The sequence below is a fragment of the Penicillium maclennaniae genome (genome assembly GCF_028827695.1).
Source record: "Penicillium maclennaniae strain IBT 15551 chromosome Unknown utg000003l:1.0-5670915.0:1.0-5674809.0, whole genome shotgun sequence".
NCBI classification, from domain to species: domain Eukaryota; kingdom Fungi; phylum Ascomycota; class Eurotiomycetes; order Eurotiales; family Aspergillaceae; genus Penicillium; species Penicillium maclennaniae.
Window position 1 is genome coordinate 5032154 of NW_026623215.1, and position 21596 is coordinate 5053749.

At 51.4% G+C, this 21596-nt stretch overlaps 7 protein-coding genes across 7 annotated transcripts; 1 reads left to right on the plus strand and 6 right to left on the minus strand.

Annotated features, from left to right (window-relative positions):
• Window positions 1-2031: 2031 nt before the first annotated feature.
• Window positions 2032-2894, minus strand: N7477_003994 (uncharacterized protein; the record flags this gene model as incomplete). The annotated part of the gene is made up of 2 exons (XM_056965657.1): window positions 2032-2473; window positions 2530-2894. The coding sequence occupies 2 exons, from the start codon at window positions 2892-2894 to the stop codon at window positions 2032-2034; spliced, it is 807 nt and encodes a 268-aa protein (XP_056825610.1).
• A 320-nt stretch (window positions 2895-3214) lies between these two features.
• Window positions 3215-4374, minus strand: N7477_003995 (zinc-dependent alcohol dehydrogenase family protein; the record flags this gene model as incomplete). The annotated part of the gene is made up of 3 exons (XM_056965658.1): window positions 3215-3408; window positions 3458-4133; window positions 4189-4374. The coding sequence occupies 3 exons, from the start codon at window positions 4372-4374 to the stop codon at window positions 3215-3217; spliced, it is 1056 nt and encodes a 351-aa protein (XP_056825611.1).
• A 2135-nt stretch (window positions 4375-6509) lies between these two features.
• Window positions 6510-10036, minus strand: N7477_003996 (beta-glucosidase; the record flags this gene model as incomplete). Its single annotated transcript, XM_056965659.1, has 10 exons — window positions 6510-7902; window positions 7953-8207; window positions 8260-8420; window positions 8491-8579; window positions 8626-8759; window positions 8816-8982; window positions 9034-9116; window positions 9169-9303; window positions 9387-9812; window positions 9850-10036. The coding sequence occupies 10 exons, from the start codon at window positions 10034-10036 to the stop codon at window positions 6510-6512; spliced, it is 3030 nt and encodes a 1009-aa protein (XP_056825612.1).
• A 747-nt stretch (window positions 10037-10783) lies between these two features.
• N7477_003997 (HECT-type E3 ubiquitin-protein ligase) lies at window positions 10784-14538 on the minus strand (the record flags this gene model as incomplete). Its single annotated transcript, XM_056965660.1, has 3 exons — window positions 10784-11706; window positions 11759-13894; window positions 13947-14538. 3 exons carry the CDS (start codon window positions 14536-14538, stop codon window positions 10784-10786), a joined length of 3651 nt encoding a protein of 1216 aa, XP_056825613.1.
• Window positions 14539-15375: 837 nt separating this feature from the next.
• On the minus strand, window positions 15376-16458 carry N7477_003998 (60S ribosomal protein eL15; the record flags this gene model as incomplete). Its single annotated transcript, XM_056965661.1, has 4 exons — window positions 15376-15516; window positions 15585-15968; window positions 16187-16273; window positions 16342-16458. The coding sequence occupies 4 exons, from the start codon at window positions 16456-16458 to the stop codon at window positions 15376-15378; spliced, it is 729 nt and encodes a 242-aa protein (XP_056825614.1).
• Window positions 16459-16849: 391 nt separating this feature from the next.
• Window positions 16850-18312, minus strand: N7477_003999 (RING-H2 finger protein; the record flags this gene model as incomplete). The annotated part of the gene is made up of 3 exons (XM_056965662.1): window positions 16850-17547; window positions 17605-18151; window positions 18220-18312. The coding sequence occupies 3 exons, from the start codon at window positions 18310-18312 to the stop codon at window positions 16850-16852; spliced, it is 1338 nt and encodes a 445-aa protein (XP_056825615.1).
• A 1191-nt stretch (window positions 18313-19503) lies between these two features.
• N7477_004000 (histone acetyltransferase NGG1) lies at window positions 19504-21548 on the plus strand (the record flags this gene model as incomplete). The annotated part of the gene is made up of 2 exons (XM_056965663.1): window positions 19504-20023; window positions 20116-21548. The coding sequence occupies 2 exons, from the start codon at window positions 19504-19506 to the stop codon at window positions 21546-21548; spliced, it is 1953 nt and encodes a 650-aa protein (XP_056825616.1).
• Window positions 21549-21596: the final 48 nt, after the last annotated feature.

Genomic DNA, 21596 nt, shown 5'->3' on the forward strand with positions numbered 1-21596 from the left:
CCAACCCGAGCCTTGCCGCATCAAATGACTTTCTCAAGAACAAACACCTGGTATACAGCCACCAGTAAGCAGGTAAACCAAGATATACAAATTGGAATATACCCTGATCTATGTCTCATAGGGATATCTTGAGTTGTTTCAACCCTTGGTACATTTCACACCGTCCAAGCCTGATAGAACTCCAGTTCACGGGTATCTTCATTAAGGAGGATTGGACACTAGATAGGCTCTTGGTCTTTTCGCTTTTAGCAGCCATATCTTTAGTGGTGGTCATAGCTGCTCACTTCGTTTTCAGCTGGGATACAGCATGGACCGTAGGCGGTTTCTTCGTCGCCTTGCTTCCTCTTTGGAAGTTAGCATCTTCTATGGTTGACTAAAATTTTCGTGGACTTTATATCATAGGCTTCGGTCTATAGCTTGTCATTGACTTTTAATTGACGTGTTGATTTCTCTCTTCTTTTTTACTTACTTGGGCGTATCAAAGTGATTCCCATTTTTTCGCGTAGCGCCCTATGATTGCGTTCCAATTGTTGGTGGGTTACTTTATCTGTTTCCAAGAAAATAACCCGCTGACAGAGGATTGGCCTGTTTGTTACTGAAGAAGCGGGTTCCACAGTGGCCTCCTATTCGGAGGCGTCCTGGACGGCAACTACCTGGTCTCTGCATAAGTAGAGCGTCTTGCTCTAGAATGGAAAGCAGCCCATGGGAAGTGGGCTGACAAGCGAGGTGGATTGGATGTCAACTGCGAAGGAAAAGTTTCAAGCCCATCTTGACCCACAAAAGGCCACTTCGGTATCTTTCACAGCATGGATCCCACTTCGATGGGGTTTAAGAGTACAGCGAATGAGACTTAACTGAAACATAGGGACTGAGCCCCCGTCAACGCATCACCGAAATCTGGGTACGTGGTGAAGTGCGTAAACGACCATCAAAAGCACAAGATTAGCTTACCAATATGCCATCCAATATGCCAGTTTTAACCCAAAAGGCAAGCGAACCAGATGATAGCTGTGCGAGCGAACAGTGTGTTTTGCACCACGGAGCGCGCAGTGCTACAATAGCATTTGATTGACGCCTAGACTCTGTGCGAGGCCACTAGGCAGGCTCAGACCATCAAAGTCACCCTTCTCCATTTAACTGAACGGAAGAGATTCATATCAAGTACTATAGTTTCAATTGAATCGCTTTCCAAGGAACCAAAATTGTATGTTTGGCATTGGAATGCCCCACAACCGTGTAAGTGATCGAGTTGCCCTTTTTTGCTTCCCTTTAAAATTCATTTAATTTTCTTTCGTCTTCAGCGGCGAGCGCCTTTCATAAACAAGCTCAGTCAGTCATCGGAGTGCTGGATAAAGATCTTTGGAATGTTTAGTTGTCTTACCACGTCAGTCTGCCGGCGTCAGAGCATGGCGCTAAAGTCATGTGGGTTATCCAACGCCTGCGCAGTTGAGTCAAGGTATTCCTTGAATCGGTTCCACTCCGAAGTGTCATCCTGACCGTCAGTCTCATTGGGAGCAAGGAGAGTCAACATGTTATACTCAAATTGATCGATACCCTCGGGTACTTTGAAACACTGGTGACCTGCGGATTCTGCTTTGCGTAGCAGGGAATCGAAATCTGCGGGGAGCTTTCCTTCGCAGTTGACATCCAATCCACAGCCCACTTCCCATTTGATTCAACTCTTGTGCCCACTCCGCAACGGTACGACTGCGCGCGTCCTTGATGCTAGAATCTGCTCCGAGGTTGACCAAATGACGAATTGAATCCGTTTTCCCGAGCTCTGCTGCTATAAGCAAAGGGGTCCCCAGGCTCATAGGCCTGAATCGCATCAAAGTATATGTCCGTCCTGATGCATTGTGGCGTTTAATGGGGCGCCTTTGCCTACGAACAGGGATATAACGTCATTGAGATTCGCGTTTCGAAAAATGGCATACTGAAGAAGCTGTCCCTTTTGTACATCACCTCCACGGCCTACAAGCATCACGCTTCACCTTTAGCACTCTCCCAGTGACATCATGGAGGCAACCCACCTCAAGCAAATTTATCGTGCTTGCCCTTGACCTTGATGTCAAGCATCTCTTCATGGAAATTGCCCTCTTTCCTTGCCTTTCGTAACCTCCTCACCTCATCCTCATTCAAGGTCCTCCCGACAATCCCTTCCAACTCCTTCTTACTGATTTTCTCATATGCCTTGGATTCCTTATTTGCCCTCAGCTTCGGCTTAAACCGCGCCTGCATCCGAACTCGCAAAGTCGTGTCAAAGGAGATCGCAGTCGCATCACCACGTATTTCAACACCCCCCGACGCCTTCGCACTCTCCTTGACACACAAGAAAGTCTCGGAGTCACCGCCGCGTGTTTGTAAAGAAAATGTGCCGGGGATATCAGGGGACGGGATCGCAATGAAGGATTCGTAATGGCTCACGGCGGCGGCCGTCGCGCTGAAAAGACCGTGGCTATCGCAGCTCAAGTACCTAGCACGAATAAGGCAATTGATCCACATAAGAACGGTAGGAAGTAAAGTACTTACTTCCCATGATGTCCCTTGAAGCTAAATGACTCCGTGCCCGCAACCTTCGTCGCAACCCATACCTGTCGCACATCGTGCGGTTCCGCTGTCCCAGGGTCACCTTCGACCAGATTTTCGAGAACGCTAGCAAAGACCACTCCGTTCGCATCACTTGCAACGCATGTTGGTTCGTCGGAAGGCAGGACTAGCACGATCGGACCAGCAATGTCGCTGGGTGCGTCGGCCGAGACCCAGCTTTGGTCTTCCGGGTTGTCGTCGGCTTCAGGCGCGTCTGTTTTGCGAGTCTTGGGCGCCTTTTCGCTGTCTGGATCGCGCTGCTTGCGCTTTTTAGGTTTGTCGCCTTTAAATGTGAGGGGTTTGACCATGGTGGATATGAGTTGGAGGGAGTTGCGGACGAACTGCGGAGATTGAGGTCGGAAGGCTTATCTCTTATCTCTGGTACGTTGACCTTCAGGTCTCATTGTTTGTTTACGCGACTGCATGAAGCTTTGGTTCTTGGCTTGTCACACCGGGTCAAAAGTGCCTTAGAGGTGCTACAAGGTCCTCAATTATTTACTTATAAATGGCAGCGGAGTCCTGTTCATTTTTTGGTCTGATCAACCTATCTACCAGACAAGGGGTTATGAACATGGCTCGCATCTCCCTTCAGAAGTCATGACTTTTAAGCACAATTGTCGATATCCTTTTAGTCGAAGGTGATGGCAGCCTTGATGGCGGTCTTGTTACGCATCGACTCAAGGCATTCGGCCCACTGCTCAATTTTGAAGGTCTTGTTGACGATGCCGTCGACCTTGACCTTGCCGGAGTCGAGGTAATCAACAGCTGCGGGGAACTTGTAGGTCTCAGAAAAGGAGCCTATAACAGTGATCTCGTCACCAACTGACAAGTATCAGTACTGGGTATGTCCAAGAGGAGGCGAGGAGCTTACAGATCTTGGACGGGGGCCAGGAGACACGGTCCTTGCCCGAGTACACGCCATACACGACCAGCTTTCCGCCGCGACGAACATAGTGGATCGAGTCCTCAAGAATCTTGACGCTGCCGGTAGCTTCAACGACGATGTCAAACCCGTACGGATTTTCGTTCTTCAGCTTGGCATACTGGGCAGAAGCGTCTGTGCGGGAAAGCTCAACGTATTCATCTCCAGCACCGAGGTTCTTAGCCATTTCCATCTTCAATCCACCTGGAGCAGCAATGACGACACGGCAACCTCCACACTGACGAAGCATCTGGGCCAAAATAAGGCCAGTGGGGCCGGCACCGAATATAAGAACGGAAGAGCCCATCTTAGGGGCAATCTTGTCAAGACCATGAGCAGCGCAAGAAGCAGGCTCAAGGAGAGTCGCATCGATGTCAGAAAGCTTTTTTATCTTGAAGACACGGCCAGCAGGGTAGGCGCAGTACTCAGCAAAACCTCCGTTCATGGTGACACCATGGGCCTGGAAGTCCTCACAGAACAGCTCATCGCCGCGACGGCAGTAGAAGCAGACGCCGCAGAGCTCAGAGTTATCGGCGACCACACGCTCACCAACCTGGAATCCTTCAACCTTGGGGCCCACAGCAGCAACTACACCGACAGTTTCATGCCCGGGGACGAGAGGGAACTATCCAGCTTGTTAGCTTAGGGATTTGTGTTCTTATTGCCATGGAGGCTCTTACCTTGGCGATGAATTCACCTTCATGGATGTGAAGGTCAGTACCACAGACACCGCAAGCCTTGACCTTGATAAGAACATCATTATCGCGCAATTCGGGCAGGGGGAGCTCGACGATGGCATATTCCAGTGGCTTGGAATACTTAAGAGCCCGCATGGTCGGAGGGAGTTCGACGGCCGTCATTGCCATAATGGTATCCTATCAACTGTGTTCGCTTATCAATTATCGCTCGCAGGCAGAACAATTGGATTCAGCAAACTAGCAGGAAGCACCTTTTGGGAACAAGAAAAGGTAATAGGTAAAGTATCTTGGACAGGAGGGCTGGAAGGACTAAGTAAATCGAATGGACGGTGGCATTTCAAAGAAGTTAAATACCTCTCAACAAGACTAAAGGGAGAGACAGTCAAACTGGTCTCGATTGCCACAGACGACCGAGACTATTCGGGCTTTTGTCGACTTTGAAATTGACGGGCAGTGGGCATTGTATCGGCGCTGTCAGGTCAGGTATGTCCTTTCCACTCCGAACATACGGCTCCACCATACATCAAACCTCCAACCTCAGCAAGTTGCATAGACTAGTCTCTATGGAAATTGTACAACATCTTCAGAATACAGACTACAGCTAAGAAATACGTGACCGACCTCAACCGACTCTAATAATCTCACGACTACCGTTACTTTGTGATCGCATGGCAATTGACCTAGTGCAATATTAGGATTCAAGGGACATCCATCCTTACCTTAAGCCATATCTTCATGCCTCATATATTCAACTGAGAGATTTTCGCCGGATAAGGATAAGGTACGGTCTCAATTGCAATAACGGCGGTCATGGCTTCATTCCTCAACTTCAAGCCCTTCCCAGCCCAGGATCTAAGAGAGGTCTGCCGGTCATTTGAGATCCTGGGCTCACTTGCATCTCCTCCATTACTCGCAAAGCTTTTCAAGTCTTCTGAAATCTCCGACTGGACGACAACGCGATCAAAATTCGACTGGGTCCAATTAGCACCCATTTCCACTAGTCTAGGGCTCACCGCTGAATTCCACCTCTACGGGCTCACCCTGGGAAACCCCTCCAAGACTTCTCTGGGGATGGGCAGAGCTGCATCTGCATGGCTTTAAATCAAATAATATGGAAAACTCGACGAGTCGAGACTAGACAATTGTGGCTCCTCATCGCCGATCTGGCTAGGTTTGATTCCGAGCTGCAGGATATTTGGTTCCTTTCTTATTCGCAGTCTGGTCATGACTTTGTTGCAGTTTGAACATTTGACATCTTTGGGGGAGTCACAAGGCCTAACGCCTACTTTTCAAAATCAACCACTTCAAGTGTTAAAACGTTTCAAACTACATGTACTATTCTTAGCTACCCAGGATCCCGGACTACAGATAGCCTTTGGCCGAGTGTCTTCGTGAATTCTTGGAATCTTCCATCAAATGGACTGGATGACCAGAATCAATTGTCCATTCATATCTGGGAGATACATCCATAGTCCCGTCTACGAAAGTACGGGAAGAGCGACCAAGTGCACCCGTGGCTGTGATTTCTCATCCTGTTACTCCTTACTCCCAATTCAGGAATCACGTCGAGTCTGACCCGAGACAGCTTAGCTCCAAGTGGGGGCCAACGCCCAGCTGAACCTCTTTCAACTGTCTCACCTTTCAACTTGAAGACTCCCCCAAACAACGTTTCCCTTTTCCCCCCCAAAGTGCCCAAGATGAGCTCCCTTCTTACGACCCTCGGGCTCCGAGGTGGCCCTGCCACGGCCCTTCCAAACTACGCCCCCTGCATTCGTAGGCTTCCACTTCATCTACGCCTACGGTATCCTCTCCTCCCGAACCCTGAAACAATGGTACGGCATCGACCACAACGTCTCCCCCGCGAAGATCTCGCAAAATATGGCGAGGCAGCCGTGCGCGAGGGCAAGATCACACGGCGACAACTCGACATGCTGAAGCGGAACGAGTCCGCCCACGCAAACTCAGTGGAGAATTTCTCGCTTTTAGTCGCGAGTTTGCTTTTTGCTAGTCACGCTGGTGTGTCCCCGGGAACGATCAATGCGGCGGGATTGTCTTATACTGTTGCGAGAATCTGTTATGGGGCGGTTTATATTCTGATTGATCATCCGAACTGGAGTCAATTGAGAGGCTTATGTTGGTGGTGGGGGAATGTGAGTTGTTTGGTGTTGCTTTGGAAGGCGGGTAGATTACATGCTATTTAATTGCGGAAGTAACCCATATAGACTCTAATAGATTATTATCTTCTCTTTGAATATATGCAGGTCGTCGAACATCTCATATAGTGTAAAATTAATTGCATCGTTCTAAAAGCTGCTGACGATCTTCAGAGTAGACTGCAGAGGAAGTTTCCTGCTGGACGATCCAACGTAGAGCTTGTACTCTCCGGTCTGAAGTTGCCACTTCTGAGCAACGACGTCCCAGCTGCTGAGGTCACGACGAGTCAAGGAGAATGTTACCTTGGCGGAGCCGCCGGCTTGGATTTGAACTTTGTCGAATCCACGGAGTTGCTTCACAGGGCCGCCGGGGATCCCGACATAGAGCTGGGCGACTTCAGCGCCTGATTTGCTTCCCGTGTTTTTCACAGTAGCGGTGACGGTAGCGACAGTGTCCCACAGGTCAACGGCACCACCCTGCTCGATAGCGCCAGAGGGGTAAGCAGCGATGCCGTTCTTCACAGAAGAGACGTGGAGGTCAGAGAAGGAGAAGGTGGTGTATGAAAGACCAAAGCCGAACTCATAGCGAGGAGCAATGTTGTGCTTGTCGAAGTACCGGTAATCGGTGTAAACACCTTCAGTGAAGTCGCTCTGAGGGAACAGCCCGTAAGGAGTGACAGCCCCGGTATGGTAGAGGGAATAGTAGTCAGACTCGTTCTTAGCAACGGTGTAGGGAAGCTTGCCGCTGAAGTTCTCGTCCCCGTATAGCAGAGATACCAGAGCGCGACCAGAGTCCTGGCCTGGAAGGTGAGCGAAGACAATGGCCGTGACATTGGGATTCTCTACGAACTGATCCACCAGACGAGTACCGGCGTTGTGAATAACAACGATGGTGTTGGAGCAGGTCTTTGCCACTTTGTTGACAAGCTCATCTGAGTAGTCATCGTGAAGACCAGACCGATCCAGGCCTTCGGTAGCAAATGCATTGATGAAGACGAGGCACGCATCCGAAGCCTCCATCAATCCCATCATGCTCGGGTTGTTCGTCGTGTCCCACATCACCACCGAGTTATCCTCGTAAGCTCGCTGCTGAAGCGCATCAAGAGGAGCGCTCAGATACGGCCCGCTGTTGGCCCCGGATCCACCACCAACACTCAGTGTACCATTGAAAGCCACCTGGTAGTCGTACGGCTCATTGAGCACGGTGCTAGAAAATGCATCACCAATCTGGAAGATTGCCGGCGAGTAACCCATTTCCCAGGGGTTCCCTGTGAGTGACTGTCCGTCGGGCATGTACATGTCGGCAGCTTTGGCGTCGTAGCCGAAGACGGAGATGAGCTTCGGCGACAGCAGAGGCAGAGCATTCTTTGTGTTTTTGACCAGGACGTGACCCTCAACGGCACCGTCGAAAATCGTTGGCTTCGCGTCGCGGGTGAGAGCATTCACAATTGTGTGAGGCTCACTAACGTTGTACGGCATACCCACGCCAGGTGCAGGGTAACTCGACTCGTCCTGGCCCATCTGATACCAGGCTGCGATGATGCTAATTCATACGTTAGGAGGAGCTTTGCTATACTCGTTTTCAATACTTACCGGGTTGCCATATCGGTTAGACGAGACTCGGAAACGGAGCCATTGGTGATAGCTTCAGTGAGGTTGTCGCCCCAGAAGGACTGCCCATTGGGCATCGCCATATCGAGGCCGGCTTGAGCCGCTGCCACGCCGGAATGCTGGGCGTCCCAATCCGTCACGACGAAACCGTTAAAGCCGAGTTCCGTCTTGAGGAGTCCGTTCAGGGTCTTGCTGTTCTGGCAAGCGTACGAGTTATTGACGCGGTTGTATGAGCACCTAGTTCCCGGTCAGCCTATTTCTATTGCAGGTCATTGAAGGCGTTTCGAACATGATATTTCCAGCTCCCGCCTTGAGAGCATCCTGGAAAGGCCAAAGATACAGCTCGTGCATGGTCTTATCGTCGATGTTGCTGGACACTGATTCAACGGTCTCATTATTTGAGTTGATTGTCGGGTTGCGGTACAGTTCTTGTTCGTTGGCAATAAAATGCTGTCGTTGTTTCCATGAGTATTGCGGTCCACGATTTGATGATCTTTGCAGACCAACGCAGGTCACTCACCTTGACACTAGTGATCACACCCTGGCCTTGCACACCCTCCACGGTAGCAGCACCAAGTACGCCGTCCAGATAAGGATCATTGGACATGCCTTCGAGAGTTAGCCCGGGTTCCTAGACACATCCGTGGAGACCAACCTTCCCAGTTACGACCTCCTGTGGTAGTCCGTCCCAGAGGCCCAACAACAGGACCGAGAGCCACCTGGACACCCTTTTTCCTGAATTCAGCCCCCATATGATGGCCACGGTCAAGGGCAAGAGTCTTGTTCCAGCTGTGAATCACACCAAGTCAGCTGTCTTTTCCTGTTGAACGTCTTACATTACTCACCTGGCGCCGACGTGAAGACCACTCGGATAGCTGTTGACGAAGTCGGTACTCCGAACACCATTGCCAGCATCCTGAAGACACAAGCCGGTAAAGCCAAGACGAGGAATAGACGGAATGATTCCAGAACACCCATTCTCTGTATTAGTAGCACCGAAGGTAAGGTTATTCTGCAGTCTGTAAGTCTCCACCTAATATCAAGGGACCCGATGCATGAATACCTTTTCTTCCAGTGTCATCTTCGCAACCATAGCCGCAGCTTTGGAGTAAGCTTCAGCCCAATCACCCGTGCCCCTGCCAGATGCTATGAAACATTAACATCAACACACCCCAAGCTAGAAGATGCATGGACCTACGCGACGGGTAGACGGCCTCAGACTGGCCATAGAAGTACGTGTCCGAGGTGATATTCTCCTCGGCATACCCCAGTCCACACACGGAGAGAATGGCCACCGCCAATCCAAGGTGCTTTGTAGAAACCATATTGAGGTCTACACCTGGGTCGATCTATGAATCAGTGAAGAAAGGGCATTATTGACGCAGGGTTTCCCCGCTCTATATACTCCCTAGGTACTCTCCTCGGCACTGAGACGAAGAGTAATGTAACGCCTCGTAGTCATCGGTGATGCCATAGCCGACTGCGTTGCAAGGTCTTCCCACTTCATTTCCTTTCCTGTTGAGGTAATGTCCGAGTCGTTCACGAGCCGTGTGTACCCCACACTTGGCAAGCCAATAATTCCAAGCATTGCGCTAGCCCCGCGCACGTAATCAAGCCGTGGAATTGATTTATGGAGGGCAGTTGTGGAGAGACCTCTGCCGCTACTAGTCAAGTTTTTGACTTTTCGCTGGCTAAACTTCGGATGAATGCTTTCTTTAGTCGAGGCGCAAGCCACAATGGTGCGCCGGATGCTTGGCTTGACGCGGCCTCGTGCTCGCAGTAGATCAAGGTAGGCTTTGGCATCTCTCTTGCTACGTGGGTTGGTGGGTAGACAAGTCAGGTCTATAGATCATTATCGTGCATAGATATGTGATCTTACATTCACCGAAGAGATGCATGGACGCCCTGCCAAAATGACGAGGCAAACGCACCGGACAATTATCGGATGGTCCAAACTCTAGCGTGCTCGAGCTTCTATAGGGTTCCGGCTCAATCGCCGAACTGCGGATATGCAGGTTTGGGGGTTTTGTGGGGATCTTGTGGGGCTGCAGCACGCGGGATAGCATCTGGAAATACGGGGTTATGCGGAAATGAAAGAGATTGGGATAGACACAAATTTAACCAAATACCATGACGCGAGTGTCTATGGGACGTTCCTGAAGCCGAGAGGTACGGACTCAGGTACGCAGAGGATTTCATTCCATGGTTCAACCTCAGTAGACGCCCGAGGCACGGGAGCTTAGCCTCAACTTTACCCTCGGACGCCGACCCCGCAAGAGAGTCCCCCAAACATTCGAAGATGTGGACATAATGTGTCAAGCTACTAGGACCGTAGAACCTGGCTGCGTAGAGTGGAGCCTGCTAGGCTATTCTGTACTAAGTCAAGACCTGAGCTGTGATCGAATTGGTTCCCAGGTCCAACGCATGGAGAAGATGCCCGGACCTGCGGGACCAGGTCAGGAGGACACAAGGCAGATAACTCGGCATCTGGAGGCTTGGGGAAGGCCGAGCTGACGTTGAAAACCTTGAAAGTGATCTGTGATCATATTTGTCAAGACTTGGGACTCAGAGTGGCGATACAATCTATGTGGAAAAGGCCCGGAAAAGTGAGTCACATTGGGATATTGTATCATTCACATAACTAACGAGCTAGCGTCAAGCCCAGTGTGAGTCTCGAGAGTAGACCGGAAGGTTGAATATGCAATGTACCCTAAGGACAAGGACAAGATCCAACCTTCTTGAATCCGATATGGCCTTCCAGGAGCCAACGGCCAGCGTTGATGCAGAACAGTCAGAGCACAAAATTCAGCTGATCATTTCAAGCCAAAGCCTTCGCTGTTCAGAACGGCATCCCAGAGCAGTTGCTGGAATTTGGCTTGAGATCCGTAACGGTACAGGCCTAGAGTGTTGAAACAAGTTCGCGCGATGGGATAGCGTAAGCAATCATCTCCAAGACAGGCCAGCCGGATTGAGAGGCTTGTGGCGCCCATGGCGGGAATACGATCGCTGCCGGTAATGAAAGAAAGAATTTTCCGCTGGGCTTGAGGTGGGGACGTTTCAAAGAAATCCCAGAACCACTGCACCACGGGAAGTGATTCGGGCCGAGGCGACGACCAATTATCGTACGTGGCCACGGCCCGTAGAGAATTCACATCGAGCGTTTCATCCGACCCGCGAATGAGTAGTTCAATCTCCTCAGGCCGAAAGAGTGACAACGCATTACCTCCACAAACCGTGAAGAAGCCCCGTTTAAACGGCTCGAATTGCCGAGTGACTGAGGACTCGAGGAAATAGTGCACATACAGATCCACAAACTCGCGCCGATTCGAGTTGGTCACCGGACGACTCTCCCCACCTGCGCATAGAGGGACGTTCACAATCTCCCCGTAGCGGTCGACTTGGGCTACGAAGTCATAGCAAAATGTTTCGGCTACATCACCGTCGTAGTCTAGGAGCATCCGAAGCCCCTTGGCGAGAGCTGGTCGATACTCGGCGAGGTCCTCAAGTGTACACTTGAATTTTGGCCGGCAGCCATTGGTTGACGCTGGTCCAGTAGCCTGCGGCGCGGCGGCCAATAGTTTCTTGAAGGCAAATGGCGGCAAGTCAATGTCGAGGATAGTGGAATTGTAAATTGCCAGGCCCAGCAACACTCCAACCAGGAAGAATTGCTCAGAGGATTCGAAGCAATGAGGGTTAAAATAGCAGTATTGCGAGTCATCATCGTAGACGAAGAGCCCTGTGGTTTGTGAGACACCATATATCAAAACAGGGCTTGGGGTTTGACTTACCATGATGCGGATCGAAGACCTCCCGGACGAGCAAGAGGAACCATTCTTTACGCAACCCACCAGCATCAATGCCCTCTTCCCCGATGAATTCGATACGAAGGCCTTTTTTGATCTCCTCGTGTCCAGTGCCGACGACCTCACTCACACTCCGAAGGCTATCTTCAACCAAGCATTCGCGTCGCACCTTCAGCACAAGATACTGACTAACAGCGCGATGGTTCAAAATACTGTTGAAGAACGCCTCGCGAGCTTTGACCTCCATTTGACGGCGAGCGTCATGTTCGAGAATATGAATCTTGGCCCAGATGCTGAGCAAAAATGGATACTGACAAAATGAGAACTTTGAAATTCGAGACTCCCACGTTTCGAAGTCAGCTAGCAGATCCGAGTAGTCGAGCAGTGTGTTGTAGAACGAACTAATCGGGACCATGTACCCCTGCTGGCGTGCTGATTGGGTGACAGCAGAGTCAGCATGGCGCAGCCCTCTTGGTTCGACTAAGGTGTCGTCAGATTTGCGTGAGGAGTGAGTGTTGTTTGCCGTGAACAGCAAAGACATCACCCTTGCTGCTCCTCGAATTTGCCAATCTTCTGTGTATACCATAGGCTCTTCCTTGTTCTGCGGGGGTGGCTTTTGCCCTCGCCGATTAATCGCCGCGTGTAACTCGGCCGGAGTATTACCTGAGGCACTAGCAAAACTTGGAATCAGGTCATCTCCATCTTTGGTAGGCTGGTTGCGCTTGCGGCCATGCTGCCGAGTCAATCGATAGGTGATGAAACCGCCAGCCAAGTCCACCAGTCGTTCGAATTGACCGTGCGAGAACCGAGAAAACCAGGACACAAGGTAGTGATGACAGTCATTGGGCAGATTTGACATGAGGCCCAGGATACGCTTGGTGATTCCGTGATGATGATTTGAGCTGCTGTAGCGAGGAATCGCAGGGAGTGGATCTTTGCGGGGAGATTTACCATCCCTGTTTGTTGGACGAAGGGTGGCCTTCGGGTGAGATGGACGCCGCTCATCACGGTGAGGTGCTTGTACTGTTGATGGTTGACCAAAGGCAGTAGGTGACGTCAAAAGGGGGTTTTCCAATAATATAAACAGGAATCTTGTATCTTCGGGCCTCTTCAGAACACGCCTTGGACGTTTCAGAAGGTTTTCAATGGCTTTCATCAATGTGCGCTGGAGGTGTATACGGGACTCGCTGATTTCCTTTTCCAGTGTTGAGGGATCAATTGATTCCCATCTTTTGATGCGAAAAATATCTGCTTCAGAGCCTCTGGCGTCAGGCTTCCTTGCAGCCCACTTCTGAGCCCATGAGCTACCCGCGGTCAGAACCAGCTGGTACCACTGGGCGACTTCAGCCCAATTGATTCGAGGACTTCTAGAAGACACCATACGAGACCGATGTGAGAGCTTCTCCTTGCCAGAAGAAGGAACTTGACCTTCCTTCTGAGCCCATTCATTCATCCACCAGGATGAATTTTCAGCCACGTCTCCGAGAAGCAGTGTTTTTGCATCTATTTCGAAGACGGGTGCATCGGGTCCTTCGGGTCCTTGTTCCGGTGTTGACGCAGGATCCATGGTCATCTTGGGAAGATTGCCACTGCTAGCAGACCGGACTGCAGGCTGGTAAGTAGAGAAGGACATATTGAGTACACTAGTGCCTTTGAAAGCAGCGATAATGTAGTTTTCCAGACGCTTGAAAATCAACGGCTGTCGCTCGCCGTTCTTAGTCTCCGTGTCTGTAGGCCGTGCGGTTGGCTGAGAGCGTTGGTCTGTCATGGAATCCGATTGTATGTTCGAATTGGCGCGAGGTCGGATAGGGGTATTCTTGGCTTCCCTTTGAATCGACTGTGGCTTCAAGGAGGAACTCTCGTTCGTACCCGTAGCACGTTCCCGTTCACTTGATGCAGACACACTACGACTGTGAAGGGGCCGTGGAACCGAGAGATGGCCATGTTCGGGGCTGCGTACAGGAGGCGACAAGGAACTCTCCGTCTGAGGGTCGTAGTGTCGACCATTGCGATCGTCGTCCGGTGTCAACTGCGACTTTGGGCTTTCTAAAAGTCTATCGAAATACACAGAGAGACATCCATCAATCATGCGCCTGACACTGTTGGCTGACAAAATAAGATCTGCGAGTAAGTCAGAACCACTTCTCGAGTCAGGATGAGGGGCATCAAATACCTGATTTTGGCTCATAAGGCGACAGTACTGAGTCCCGCTCAGGAGGGTCCCATTTCCGAGCCCCTCGCGCTCGCTCTTCATATTCAAGGCCGCCTGGGCTCTTGAAATTCTTGGCGGGCTCTGCTTCGAGATCGGTGACCATTAAACAAGAGGTGCAGCGAAAAACATGAGCCTTGCGTGGCCACCGTACAGTCGAGTTGCAGGTCTGACATTTCCCCTCAGTCAACTCATTGCCTTGTACAGCACTCGTTTCTTTATGAGGACTCGATGAGGTAGGCTGCGTGGGGACTGTGACGTCGGAGTCGGAGTCAGACTCCCACGTAGTGTACTTAGGTCCAACTTTATCACGCTTCTTCCCCATCCCGGTGAATGGGGAAGCAAACTGGTGACTGATCGAGCGATTGTGTCCGTGTCGGTGTGAGCCCGTGGGCAGGCCGGTATTCAGCGGGGCCATACTTGGAGCATCGTGAGTATGTGACGGGCGTCTTCGGGGGTGATCCGAGGCAGGGACTGCGTGAGGGTTCGAGGGAAGGGCAGTGCCAGGGCTTGCGATCGGAGGGATCGGTGGATTACGTCCAGACCAGGACGGCATATGGGCGCATTTGTTCAGCTAGAGCTGAGAAGATGACTAGGTCGCAGATTGAGGTGATCAAGACAGGGCGCAAGTTCACGGAGCTTGGTCCTCGCGCTAATGGCACGCGAGTCGATCGTGGGCAAGTTCACAATAAACGGGGCGGAAACTTCGTTCCTTTGTTCACTAATCAAAAGGATGATATATGCAGGCAGTCCCAGTAGAAGGGGAATATGAATGAGTCCGCAAAGAAACGTAGCAATGGGTATCGTTGCAGCAACTCATAGTCGTCTTGGACGGATTGGGAAAGCGGCTAACGGGGCAGGGGCGGGCCCGGCTTCACGCCTAAGGCCGCGATGTTGGTTATTTTTGGCCCTGGATGCCTGAATTTCCTGGCAAAAGTTTGATTATCGCCAGAACCGAGAATTCTGCAACAAATAATTGTAGATGCGTGGTCTAGATGTTGCGATGTACTATGCCAATACCTTGATTCGACGCATTTTCCCATCATACTAGTGGAAGGGGGTGGAACCAACACGCACACACATACACGTTGTTACCCGAGTACGAACACGAAGCCACTTTGCGAGACACGAGACATTAGTGAGACTACAATCTAAACGCTACCTCTAGCAGGTCTACAGGTCCGTAGTGCCGAGAAGTGAACCAGTCATACTTCGTTAATAAGGGGGAATTCAACATAAAACAAGATGGCTTTTTGGCTAAATACAGATCCTGCCGGTCTGCATTATACTCTGGCCCAGTGTGAATGACACTGTCCGGGCGAGCACTGATCGAAGAGATAACCACATGCAGCCAATATCCAGCCCAGTCCACCAATCAAGTGCATTAGTGCACTTAACGGTAACGCCAGTAGCTCTGGGTGTTCTGGCGCTTCCAGGTGTGACGGCGACCGGCCTTGGTGTTGTTGTAGCGGTGGCCCTTGTTCATACCACGAGACTTCTTGCCAGTGGCGGTGAGACCACGGCTCTCACGGTGCTGTAGAAGATTTTCATCAGTATGGCTGGCTCATTTGTAGCGAAGGGTTTTCTGGAGTCAAAACTCACCTTGTGGACGGAGTTGCAGATCCAGTTGATGCGGGCATCACGGCGGATGGCCTTGTGCTGGGGATCAACGAGGATAACCTCAAAGTACTTGTAGGTGGAGTCCTGGTTGACCCAGTAGGAGTTCAGGACGCGCAGGTTAGCGCAGCGGCGACCAACACGCTCCTCAGCAGTGGCGCGCAGAGCACGCTGGTACTTGAGCTGGTTGATACCCTGGTTGGTGGGCTTGCCGTAAGTGGCACCCTTGCGGGCAGGGCGCTTGCGACCACCGCGGCGGACACGGATGCGGTAGACGACGTAACCCTGCTTGGCCTTGTAGCCGAGACGGCGGGCCTTGTCAGGGCGGGAGGGACGCGAAGCACGGTGGATGGCGTTCAGCTGGCGGAGCTATATTGATGCACTCTCAGCAAAGTTCAACGAGTGTATAGCAAGACACAGGAGCCTCAGAATGAGTCTCTTCAAGTGCCACATCCATTTCCGCCGAATCAAATTTCGTTTGATTGAGCCGGTCACACCAGATTGTTCTCAGGCGTTCCTATGGCTACACTCACGAGCGCTCGGCGGAGAGATGTTAGGCAATCGGGGGTTGGGGGGTTTTATCTCACCTCCCAGCAGCGAACGCGGAGCAAGAACCGAATGACATCGGACTGCTTCTTCTTCTGGATCTCTTCGACGTACTTGAGGGCACCCATCTGAGGCAATTGAAAGTCAGTGATTCTGTCAGGTTGAGAACGGGAGTTGAAATGGCGGTTGGGCGTACCTTGTCGGTCGTCGGTTGTCGTTGTCGCAACTGCAAAAAGTTCGAGAGAGAAAGATCAAAGACAGAGGTTGTGTGTGGGACGCTAGCAATTAGCCGAGTCTGCAGCGAGCCAATCATGATGGGCCCCCACTCAGGATCCTGAAAGCCTCAGGTGACTGTCACCTGATCATCACGTGCTAATTGAGCCCCGGCGCCTCTGTTGTTCCCTGCCACCGCCCAGGGGTACCGCTACTAGTATAGGCAAGTTTTGGATGATGAAGACCTTTTTGGACATCTTTAGCTACATCTGTTCAATTTTTGCCAGCTTATATTCTGCGCTATCTTGCGTACTTCATAGTTGCCAGAATGCATGATTCAGACTCTAAAATAATTTGAATGGATGTGAAAAGGAAAGAAAACAAGTGGCAAATGATAGTTAAATTACTAGTATGCTCATCGTTCATGCCTATATACATAATATATATTTTATATATTTCATATCTTCTCGCATTCGCCTCTCATGGCCAATTCATTCCTGGTTCCGCGCTGCATGCTCTCGCCGGACTAGGGCGTTGGTCACCGGTATTTGAAAGGATCCCGCCGGCAGAACGCTCTTCTTACAGAGAGGGCACTGACTACTCTGCTCAATCAAATACTGATCGATACAGGGTGGGTCAAATACGTGGCCACACGGCAGCTCGCGGAGTTGAGATGAGCCGATCACGAACTCATCGAGGCAGATCGCACACGAGGTCTGCAAGTCCCAGTGCTGGTTTGTCGAGGGTGCAGGTTGATTCGTTTCCGGTTTGATTACTGCTGGCTCTGGATGCCGGATACCGGTGACCTTGGGCGGGCTTTTAGACTGGCTACTGGACAGGCTGCTGGACGGGCTGCTGGATAACGACGGTGTGCCATCCACCTCGGTCACACTGGTTTTCACTTCCTCTTTAACCTCTTCCTTAGGAGTGACTGGCACCATGATAGGTGCTTCGCCGGTGTAGGTGTAAATGGGCAATTTATCGACGAGCTCACGAGGAACACGAAGGATGGACATGGCCAGGCGTTCGACGTCGACCTGGCCAGTCTCAATTCGCTGTACGAGGATTTGGCGGCGACGGCGCTGGAGGAAGCGGTAGAGTACCACAAGGACGAGGCTCAAGCCAACAATTGTACCCAGAATTGCGAGTACAAAGCTCCACAATCCCGGCTGTTGAGAAGAGGGGGTTTCTACACATATTTGTCAGCAATTGCTTTATACAGACTATTGGCATCAAAAAAACATACCGGTGTCAAGCATTGTGAAAAGGCGTTGACTTGTTCCTTGACGTGAAGGTTCTGTTGATGTGTTGTCGTCACTACTGCTGTGGTTGGACCTTCCATCCGAGAACCATGCAAGCTCGTTCATGAGAGTCACGCCAGCTGGACCAGGAATTGCGTAGATCGGATAGTTGTTTTGCTTTCTCCACTGGTCTCCGTCGTGTAAATCCCACCGCTGATCGCTTTGAGGTGGCGGGATTCCCGAGTCGTTGCTTGACGGTTGGAAGAAAACGAGTGCCTCTGCTTTGACTTCACGTGAAGCAGAGAGAAACGATTGAGTACACTCTGGGGTCACCCACGGAGCGAGACCAATAATCGGGTAACCGTAGCCTGTCACGTCTTGGTGACGAGTCACGTTGGAGGGTACGTATTGGGAAACGATCGAGTTGCACGGATCTTGTGGTGAAAGATTGGGAACGAACAAGAGGCCGGAAAACGATCCAGAGTCAGGAAGACCGTTGCTTGAGAGGGTTTGAACTGTTCTGTCCAGAACGAAACGAAATCCGACATTTTCCTGTATATATACGTGCAATTAGCAAGCAAACCCCGAGGCAGCGCTATACATCAGGCGGCTATACTTACGCTGACTGACGAAGTAGAATTTGAGGCGCTGCCCGGCCCCGCAAATAGCGTGGCAACCGACGCCTGCGAATCGGACTCCTCGGTGCGAGACATAATGTGATCGATCTAAAGTATGCTGAATTCTCTGTCTGCCGGAGCAAGCGATGCAAAGAACCAGTATATAGGAGACCTCGAAAGGTATACACACATGGTTAGATTGAGAGATTTGAAGAAATGTAAGACCAGTGAACGAAAAAACATCCTCGTTTTGGGTGTTATGTCCATCATCGCATTTGTTTGATCCCGGCGAAGGGAAATAACCAAAGACGGACACCAGGGCCAACTCGGCCTCTGCGGCAGCCGATGGTATGCAAGGGCAAATCGTGGGCGGCACAAGAATGCGGGCAAGCCCGGCCACGCGACAAAAAGGCTACAAACCTTGATTCCGTTAAGCGAAGAAAAGAAATATGGGCAACTGCAATCGATCGAAGGGGCGTCATTGCAGACAGATGCGTATAGATTGTACGGGAATTGATCGGCTATGTCCGCATTGAGAAAGTTCGTTTGCGGATGCCGCTTTCAGTAAGATCATCTCCTTGAAGAGGAAATCTATTTTGGTGTGTGATTCCTGCTGTTTTGAAGTCTATCACCTGTTCTAATGTCCTCTTGATCCTATCCTTCCTATTATCTCCAATAAAGTCATTATCAAGATAGATCTCATATATTTGTCCGTCTGCCAATGGAAATATACATCTCATGACAAAGAAGCCTGTGCTATGGCTGAGATCCTCCTGGGACATTCAGCACCCGGATTTACCTATCCGACTCACCACGGAAAACCTGGAGGAAATTTACCACGTGGAACAATAGGTGATCTCACGACTTGACGCGTTTCAGTGCAAGTATACAGCTTTCAGGGCGATTTTAGCCGCCGAAAGTCAAAGCTTCTTTACCGCTCTTCGCACCGTCTCACGTGCTGGCAGAAATGATGTCACGTGCGCCAGCACCCCCAGGTTGATCGGCTCCGCGCGATTTCTCGATCACCACAGCTCACTCAACTTATCACCGATACTCAAGCGTACTCTGTTCATCGCTGCTTCGCCTATGGTGGAGTAAACTGAGCGAACTTAGCTCTCGTTGAATTGCTTCTTGACTTGGTGGTGATCCGGACCAGCATGCGGTACCTGATCGCAGCTGGCGCTCCTTAGAAACCCTGACATCCCGATTCACAATTCCGCGAACCAACTCACTCCCTTTATCCGGCTCTCATCCCATAACATTGCCTATCACTGAAAGACAAACCCAATGCCTTCACTCAAGGGCAAGAGTAAAGGGCGCGACGCGCGTCAGTCGCGCAGCCGCAATACCACCCCGTCCAACGCAGGCAGTGGACCAGGGACCCTAACGTCTGCGATCAATTATCTCGAAAATGACGTTTCGAAGCTCATCGACCAGGCCAACAGTCAGTATACAGACATGCTGGACCTAATAGCTGGGCCGAACATCCCCGATTCTCGGACTCTTGAAGCACTTGTGGATCACCTGAAAAGCCTCAGTGAGATGGCGGATATCCGGGGGGATACATGCAATGCTGGTATGCGAGAGATGTCCCAGAAGCGTAAGAATGTGACGGAGGATCCTGACCTCAGTCGCGAGGTTGGAGAACGTGCGAAGCTCAAGCGCGAAACGGAGGAAGATGATGAGCAAATACAAAAAGGAAAGACGAAGAAACGCAAGGAGCGAGCGGCAAAAGCGGAGCGACCATTGAGCCACGGAGCACACGACGTGGCTCGTCAAGATGGCGCCGAGACAAAGGTCGAAGGAGGTAAGTGCAACTCATGGCCCCGTCACACTCCACACCCGCCCACAGCTCCACCTTCAATTTTCACTTTCGCAAAAATGACTGACCATATCCAGCGGCTTCTCCAGTCTCCAAGCATTCGAAGAACGCCGGCTCTGATGACAGTTCTTCCCTTTCACCTCCATCCATGTTGTCCCCCAACGGTGCCGCTGCCGGGGCAGATGGCGCGGCCGCGCCTGGGTCTCCCGGCTCGGATTCCAGCGAAGACTCTCACCAGCCTGAACCCCAGCCCGCCGTACCTCAAGTCCAGATCTTTGGAGAAAACCCGCTCAAGTTCGATGACCCGACCGTTTACCACATTCGAGACGTGACCCCGGACATGCCCGACGATGAGAAGAAGGAAATTTACAGTGTTGCCCATTTCCCCAAGAGCGATCTTGCTCACATGATGGCCGGTGTCCCCCCTGACAAGGACTTTAGCAATGCCAAGCCGTCCAATCAGGTCAGCGCCAATACCTTCCTGGCCTATATTGAGCCGTATGTTCGCCCTCTTACCGAAGAAGACATCGCTTGGCTTCGGGAGAGAGGAGACCGTGTCACGCCTTTCATCAACCCACGCCGTGGGAAGAAATTTTACCGTCAAGTCTGGGCTGAAGAGGATGGAATTTCTTACGACTCGAGTCAAGATGATAAGGACCAACTACCCTTGAACCAAGGACGAGGCAGCATCGAGACTTTGACCGATGACAAGGCTGAAACTAGTGAGGTTTCCATCGGCCCACTGCTTAGCCGTCTGTGCTCTCTTCTTCGCTATGAGCACCGTACTCTCCCAGAGGACAAGGACTCCGCGAACGGCGACACGGGGATGGGAGACGCAATGGACTTGGACCAGCCCAATGGTGAAGTGGAAGTCAAGGACGAAGACAAGACCCTGCCACCCGCGACAGCCTTTCGTGACGCCGATCCGAACGGCTTCAAGACCTCCGTGGCCAAACTCGACCACGCACAGCTCGATGAGCGCGCCAAGGCCGAGCTGCGATACATTGGCTTCCTCGGTGCAGACGACAACCCTGATTACGACGCACACTATGACGACGAAGTCGCCGAGCGCTTGCGCCTCCTACAAAACGAGCTGAAGAAGCAGATCGTCACCAACAACGCGCGCAAGGCGCGCATCCTCAAGATCGCTCAGGAGCACATGGCTCTCCTCGAGTTCACCACAATCCAAGATGATCTCGACTCTCAAGTACAACAGGCCTATCTCAAGCGCACCCGTACCATGGGTAAGAGCAAGAAGGGCTCGCAGGCCAAGCATCGCCCTGGTGGTGCTGGTGGTGGTAGCCACGTTGCTGGCGCCGGAATTTCTCGGCCTGCTGTCGGCGATGCCGCTAAGATCGTCATGGACCGACGTAAGCGTTGGAATGATGCCTTCTTGCCTATCTTCGAAGATATCAAGACCACCATCCCGTCTGAGGGTGAGACGATCTTCGATCCCCAAGTGATGAGTGAATACGAGAAGGCCGAGCTGGAGGCTTGGGATGAGGAGTAAACTCAATTTTTTTTTTCACACGATACGATACGACTGAAACGACTGGGT